The following is an 8,429-nucleotide window of genomic DNA, read 5'->3' as shown; positions in this document are numbered from 1 at the left end:
CTACCCCCCTCCTAGCCCTCTCCTAGCCCTCTCCTACCCCTCTCCCACCCCACTCCTAGCCCTCTCCTAGCCCTCTCCTAGCCCTCTCCTAGCCCTCTCCTAGCCCTCTCCCACCCCACTCCTAGCCCTCTCCTAGCCCTCTCCTAGCCCTCTCCTACCCCTCTCCCACCCCACTCCTAGCCCTCTCCTACCCCTCTCCCAGCCCTCTCCTAGCCCTCTCCTACCCCTCTCCCAGCCCTCTCCTAGCCCTCTCCTACCCCTCTCCTACCCATCTCCTACCCCTCTCCCAGCCCTCTCCTAGCCCTCTCCTACACCTCTCCCACCCCACTCCCAGCCCTCTCCTAGCCCTCTCCTACCCCTCTCCCACCCCACTCCTAGCCCTCTCCTAGCCCTCTCCTAGCCCTCTCCTAGCCCTCTCCTACCCCTCTCCTACCCATCTCCTACCCCTCTCCCAGCCCTCTCCCAGCCCTCTCCTACCCCTCTCCTACCCCTCTCCTACCCCTCTCCCAGCCCTCTCCTACCCCTCTCCCAGCCCACTCCCACCCCTCTCCCACCCCACTCCTAGCCCTCCAGGGGACCAACAGGCTTACAACATCTCCCCCTAGGCTGTATACTGATTAGTCATGCCTACAAAGCCCCTGTCACAGGGAGGAGCTGGCTAGCACAGCACCATGTCTATGACTATGTCCCAAATGGCACCCTGTTCCCTATTTATGGCACTCCTTTAGACCAGAACCCTATGGGGTCCTATGGGCCCTGGTCTAAAGTAGTGCACTATATAGGGAATCGGGTCCTATGGGCCCTGGTCTACAATAGTGCACTATATAGGGAATAGGGTTCTATAGGGCTCTGGTCTAAAGTAGTGCACTATATAGGTAATAGGGTGCCAGTAGTGTACTATATAGGGAATAGGGTGCCAGTGGTGTACTATATAGGGAACAGGGTGGCAGTAGTGCACTATGTAGGGAATAGGGTGCCAGTAGTGTACTATGTAGGGAATAGGGTGCCAGTAGTGTAATATGAAGGGAATAGGGTACCAGTAGTGCACTATGTAGGGAATAGGGGGCCATTTGGGATGCAGAACATCATGGTGACCATGTTCACATGCACAGAGATACACACAGTTAGTACATGCTAACAAACATCACATTATGTTACTGGACACAAGGAACTTGTGATCTGATTACTAAGGACCAGAACATAACTTTAACCCTAAAGGCTAATTTAGTGTATGGGACAAAAACATTTTGTAACTCTGCTGTCATGCTAACAAACAAAACATACACAGAGAAGACTAATGCAAATGTACTTCTAAAGACCAACACGTAACTTTGACCTTAAAGGCTAATTACGGGACCAAGTATGCCTAGTCACTATGCTGTCATTGTCTAATGTGGACTATACAGGCTAACAAACATTTATCCAAGAAAAGGAACTCTGATGCAAATGATGCAAATACAGATGTAGGATCTTAATTTGAACCAGTTTGCTACAGCAGGAAAATAATCCTGCAGCAACAGGAAATTTGAATGATTATGTGGATTGTAGTTAATGGACATTCTTCGTTAGGGCAAATCAAGTCTGATGTTTTATAGTGGAAATTACAGACTTTAGAAGCCTTTTTAAAACCTTGAATACACTAGAAGTTTGCATTTCCAGCTGTGCAGGAAAATTCTCAGCAACAAATGAGTGATCAAATTAAGATCCTGAGTTAATGTCAAAGTATGAGCAGAGAGGGCATCCTGAGTGGCACAGTGGTTTAGAGTACTATATCACAGTGCTGGCTGCGTCACTACAGATCCAGGTTCAATACCAGGCTTTGTCACAGCCGGCCGCGACTGGGAGACACATGAGGCGGTGCACAAATGGCCCAGTGTTGTCCGGGTTAGGGGAAGGTTTGGCCCGGCAGGGTTGTCTTAGTCCAATCACGCTCTAGCAACTCCTGTGGCGGGCCGGACGCAGTGCACATTGACACGGTCGCCAGGTGTACGGTGTTTCCTCCGACACATTGGTGCGGCTGGCTTCCGGGTTAAGCAAGCAAGCACACATTGTGTCAAGAAGTAGTGTGTCTTGGCGGTGTCGTGTTTCCTTGAGATGTTTCTACAACTTGATTGGAGTCCACCTGTGGTAAATTCAATTGATTGGATATGATTTGGAAAGGCACACACCTGTCTGTATAAGGTTCCACAGTTGAGAGTGCATGTCAGAGCAAAAACAAAGCCATGATGTCAAAGGAATTGTCCATAGAGCTCCGAGACAGGATTGTGTCGAGGCACAGATCTGGGCAAAGGTACCAAAAAAGTTCTGCAGCATGAAGGTCTCCAAGAACACAGTGGCCTCCATCCTTCTTAAATGGAAGAAGTTTGTAACCACCAAGACTCTTCCTAGAGCTGGCCGACCGTCCAAACTGAGCAATTGGGGGAGAAGGGCCTTGGTCAGGGAGGTAACCAAGAACCCAATGGTCAATCTGACAGAGCTCCAGATTTCCTCTGTGGAGAAGGACAACCATCTCTGCAACACTCCACCAATCAGGCCTTTATTGTAGAGTGGATATACGGAAGCCACTCCTCAGTAAAATTCACATGACTTCCCGCTTGGAGTTTGCCAATAGGCACCTAAAGGACTCTCAGACCATGAGATACAAGATTCTCTGGTCTGATGAAACCAAGATTGAACTCTTTGGACTGAATGCCAACCGTCACACTTGGAGGAAACCTGGCACCATCCCTACGGTGAAGCATGGTGGTGGCAGCATCAAGCTGTGGAGATGATTTTCAGCAGCAGGGACTGGAAGACTAGTCAGGATCTAGGGAAAGATGAACGGAGCAAAGTAAATAGAGATCCTTGATGAAAACTTGCTCCAGAGTGCTCAGAACCTCAGACTGGAGCGAAGGTTCACCTTCCAACAGGACAACAACCCGAATTACACAGACAGGACAATGCAGGAGTGGCTTCGGGACAAGTCTCTGAATGCCCTTGAGTGGCCCAGCCAGAGCACAGACTTGAACCCGTTCGAACATCTCTAGAGAGACCTGAAAATAACTGTGCAGCGACTCTCCCATCCAACCTGACAGAGCTGGAGAGGATCTGCAGAGAAGAATTGGAGAATCTCCCCAAATACAGGTGTGCCAAGCTTGTAGCATCATACCAAGAAGACTCGAGGCTGTAATCGCTGCCAAAGGTGCTTCAACAAAGTACTGTGTAAAGGGTCTGAATACTTACGGAAATGTGATATTTCGTATTATTTTTTTATACATTTTCAAAAATGTCTAACAACCATTTTTTTCTTTGTCATTATGGAGTATTGTGTGTAAATTGAGGAGGGAAAAAATGATTTGATCTATTTTAGAATAAGGTTGTGGAACATGTGGAACAGTCAAGGGGTCTGAATAGTTTCCGAATCCACTGTACTTGTTCCACACATGAATTAGCCTTAAAACTCCCCTCAAAATAGAGAAACACACTCATTACGATGCTGCGTTGTGCTTCCTGTGATGCTGCATTTTGCTTCCTACGATGCTGCGGTTTGCATCCTACGATGTTAAATGGATGATACTGGTCGTATTTCTATATTTTTAAAGTTCCATATCTTGAACATTTTATTGCTGACATGCCATACATTTTGGGACTGTGTCAACAATGGACTAATGAAGCAAATACCAAAATATTGTCTTAGGATGCAAAACGCAGCATCACAGGATGCAAAACGCAGCATCACAGGATGCAAAACGCAGCATCACAGGATGCAAAACGCAGCATCACAGGATGCAAAACGCAGTATCACAGGATGCAAAACGCAGTATCACAGGATGCAAAACTGTAACGTGGGTCGTATAAAGGGGACCAAGGCACGGCGTGTGAAGTGCTCATATTTCCTTTTAAGGAATAAACTTTAACAAAACAACAAAACGACCGATAACAGTTCCGTCAGGTGACATACACTAAACAGAAAACAACTACCCACAAAAACCCAGGGAGAAAAACCCCTACTTAAATATGATCTCCAATCAGAGGCAACGATGACCAGCTGCCTCCAATTGGAGATCAACCCCAAAAAACCCAACATAGAAATAGAAAACCTAGAACACAACCATAGAAATAGAAAACCTAGAAAAACACAAAACACCCCCTGTCACGCCCTGACCTACTCTACTATAGAAAATGACATCTTACTAGGGTCAGGACGTGACAGTACCCCCCCCCCCCCTCAAAGGTGCAGACTCCGAATACTACAAACCAACAACAAAAAAACACAAAACAAAAGGGAGGGTAGGGAGGGTGATAATTGTCTATGGCGGCTCAAATGCAGTCCACATAACCTTAACTTCCAGCATAGGAGGCGGCTCCGATTCGGGGCGTACTCCCCGCTCCACCTGCTGATCCTTCTGCTTTATTACCACCTGACCGTGGATCGTCGTCGAAGGAACCGGACTGTAGATCATTGCTGGAGGTTCTGGGCTGCAGGCCGCCGCTGGAGGTTCTGGGCTGCAGGCCGCCGCTGGAGGCTCTGGGTTGCAGGCTGCCGCTGAAGATTCTGGGCTGCAGACCACCACTGAAGACTCTGGGTTGCAGACCGTCGCTAGAGGCTCCGGACTGGGGAGCGTCGCTGGAGGTGCCGGGCCATGGATTATTCCTACAGGCTTCATGCCATGGTTTATCCCTACAGGCTCCGGACCATTTATAATCCCTCCAGGCATTTTGCCAAGGATTATTTCTTCAGGTTCCGGGCCATGGATTACCTCTTCAGGCTTCGTGCCATGGAATATCCCTACAGGCTCCGGGCCATGGATCATCTCTAGAGGCTTAGTGCCATGGATCATCTCTACAGGCGTCGGACCATCGATTATCGCTGGAGGCTTTGTACGTGGAGCAGGAACTGGTCTCACCGGACTGGGAAGACGCACTGAGGACCGAGTGCTCAAAGCAGGCACCGGCCGTACTGGGTTATGGATACGCACTGGAGGGAGAGTGTGAGGAGCAGGCACAGGATGTACTGTGCTATGGAGGCGCACTGGAGAGAGAGAGTGAGAGGCAGGCACATGCTCACCACAAAAAGCACAGGGAGTTGACTCAGGCCTCACCCCTGGCCCATCCAAACTACCCGTTTTTTGGGGGCTGCCTCTCGTTTTTCCCAGGTAGGCTCCGATATCTATCGATTACCTGGCCCCAAGTCCAGTTCCTCCTCTCCATCCACTCCGTATGTGACCAGGTGTCCATTTCTGCCCGGGCACGCCGCTTGATCCAGTCATGGTGGGTAGTTCTGTAACGCGGGTCGTATAAAGGGGACCAAGGCACGGCGTGTAAAGTGCTCATATTTCCTTTTAATGAATAAACTTTAACAAAACAACCGATAAAAGTTCCGTCAGGTGACATACACTAAACAGAAAACAACTACCCACAAAAACCCAGGGAGAAAAACCCCTACTTAAATATGATCTCCAATCAGAGGCAACGATGACCAGCTGCCTCCAATTGGAGATCAACCCAAAAAACCCAACATAGAAATAGAAAACCTAGAACACAAACACAAACATAGAAATATAAAACATAGAAAAACACAAAACACCCCCTGTCACGCCCTGACCTACTCTACTATAGAAAATGACATCTTACTAGGGTCAGGACATGACAAAAACACAGCATCACAGAATGCTATCGCAGCATCACAGGATGCAAAATGAAGCATCACAGAATGCTATCGCAGCATCACAGGATGCAAAATGCAGCACACCGGCTGTATTTCTGTATTTTGGGTGGAGTTTTCCTTTAAGGCTAATTCATGTGTCGAACAAGAATGCAGTCAATATGCTGTAATCGTCTAATCTGGACTGTCACATCCCTTTCCTCTCTTGGCATATTTTAACTCATCAGTCCCTGACTCACACACAGGCACCAACAGCCTCCATAGATATGAGATATAAACTGATTTTGTCACTGTCATACGCTGTTAGCTGGGACTGCCTGTCCACTACGCTGCTAGCTGGGACTGCCTGTCCTCTACGCTGCTAGCTGGGACTGCCTGTCCACTAGGCTGCTAGCTGGGACTGCCTGTCCACTAGGCTGCTAGCTGGGACTACCTGTCCGCTACGCTGCTAGCTGGGACTGCCTGTCCACTACGCTGCTAGCTGGGACTGCCTGTCCACTACGCTGCTAGCTGGGACTGCCTGTCCACTACGCTGCTAGCTGGGACTGCCTGTCCACTACGCTGCTAGCTGGGACTGCCTGTCCACTACGCTGCTAGCTGGGACTGCCTGTCCACTACGCTGCTAGCTGGGACTGCCTGTCCACTACGCTGCTAGCTGGGACTGCCTGTCCACTAGGCTGCTAGCTGGGACTGCCTGTCCACTACGCTGCTAGCTGGGACTGCCTGTCCACTACGCTGCTAGCTGGGACTGCCTGTCCACTACGCTGCTAGCTGGAACTGCCTGTCCACTACGCTGCTAGCTGGGACTGCCTGTCCACTACGCTGCTAGCTGGGACTGCCTGTTCACTACGCCTCTGATGGTGACTCGCTTGCTTTACTTCAGTCCAGCAAGAAGACTGCTTCATTACTTGCGTAACAACATCATATAGCCCACTGGACAATTATGATAAGGCATCGGCAGGCAGGGAGCATGTTTTTCTATTTTGAAGACGTCGTCAAAAAGCAAATATTGTGATGGTATTGAAATACCCTGGGTGGAATCAGGAACAACAAGAAGAAACAGAACAAAAATCCCACAGCCTGACTAAATAACATCATCAACAACAACATCAATAAATAACAATATCTGGACCCTCACAGGGGTAAATAAGGGAGGTGAGGATATGGACGGAATGTAAACGTGCCACCAGGATATACAGGAGTTACCCCTGAACCTCCCAAATGGCACCCTATTCCCTATGTAGTGCACTACTTTAGACCATGGCCCATAGCCAAATGGCACCCTATTCCCTATGTAGTGCACTACTTTTGAACCAGGGCCCATAGTCAAATGGCACCCTATTCCCTATGTAGTGCACTACTTTAGACCATGACCCATAGCCAAATGGCACCCTATTCCCTATGTAGTGCACTACTTTAGACCATGGCCCATAGCCAAATGGCACCCTATTCCCTATGTAGTGCACTACTTTTGAACCAGGGCCCATCGGGAATAGGGTGCCATTTGGGGCGCAAACATTACCTACAAATGCCTACTATGTAAATATCACATGATGTATATTATACACAAAACAATGGTACACACATTGTCGCTTCAGCAAGCAGGCAATTAATCTGACCAATCACAGTTACACAGCTACAACAGAAACCTCCAATCACAATTACACAGCTACAACAGAAACCTCCAATCACAGTTACACAGATACAACAGTAACCTCCAATCACAGTTACACTGATACAACAGTAACCTCCAATCACAGTTACAACAGAAACCTCCAATCACAGTTACACAGATACAACAGTAACCTCCAATCACAGTTACACTGATACAACAGTAACCTCCAATCACAGTTACACAGCTACAACAGTAACCTCCAATCACAGTTACACAGCTACAACAGTAACCTCCAATCACAGTTACACAGCTACAACAGAAACCTCCAATCACAGTTACACAGATACAACAGTAACCTCCAATCACAGTTACAACAGAAACCTCCAATCACAGTTACAACAGAATTCTCCAATCAAAGTCACACAAATTGGCTTTCTACCCAAACACAGAACAGTAACCTCCACATGTAGCTTACCCCAGCTAGAACAGTAACCTCCATGTAGCTTATCCAAGCCAGAACAGTAACCTCCACATGTAGCTTACCCCAGCTAGAACAGTAACCTCCATGTAGCTTACCCCAGCCAGAACAGTAACCTCCACATGTAGCTCATACAAGCCTAGGAATCCTCTCCGTAACTGCAGCTATGGTTTTATTGAATTCTATTTCTATGGAGTATCCCCCTACCTTGGAGTCTTCTCTTTAAGGCCAGATCTGAAGAATCGTTCCATAGCTAACCTCTGCTCACTTTAAGTCTTCGCTTTAGCACCACTGGCTCTGAAGAGGTCTGTCAGTCTGTCTGTCAGTCTGCCTGTGTGTGTGTGTAACCGACGATGTGTCTCCTATCTGTCCGTCTGTCTGTCTGTGTATCAGACCGACCCAGCTGTACCAGCAACAGCTCTGAAATGTCTCTCTATATGTTTCTAACCTCTGTATAGAAATCTCTCTCCAGCAGCAGCAAAGACAGAACTGAGGGCCAAATCTCTCTGCTCTGATCTCTTAATCATCAGGAGGCGTGGCTACAGAACGTGTTGACCTCTAACCCCGTTGCCGCCGGCAACCTTTGACCTCTGTTCTGTTCCGCCACCGGAGAGCGTGCTCACATAGGTCTCTCTCTCTATCTGTCTTTTTTTTTTTCTCTCTCTCTCTCTCTCTCTCTCTCTCTCTCTCTC

General features: G+C 48.3%; 1 protein-coding gene across 1 annotated transcript in view; it reads right to left on the bottom strand.

The window, feature by feature from the left end:
• LOC115193075 (synaptotagmin-7-like) overlaps positions 1-7,989 on the bottom strand; it is a 50,563-nt gene extending 42,574 nt beyond the window's left edge. The window contains exon 1 of the mRNA XM_029752060.1: positions 7,945-7,989. Within this exon, the coding sequence (XP_029607920.1) occupies positions 7,945-7,988 (44 nt within the window). The 5' untranslated portion in view covers position 7,989. The remainder of the gene's footprint in view (positions 1-7,944) is intronic.
• Positions 7,990-8,429: the final 440 nt, after the last annotated feature.

The sequence above is a fragment of the Salmo trutta genome, chromosome 4 (assembly GCF_901001165.1).
Source record: "Salmo trutta chromosome 4, fSalTru1.1, whole genome shotgun sequence".
Taxonomy (NCBI): Eukaryota; Metazoa; Chordata; class Actinopteri; order Salmoniformes; family Salmonidae; genus Salmo; species Salmo trutta.
This window is presented reverse-complemented; position numbering and strand designations above follow the sequence as displayed.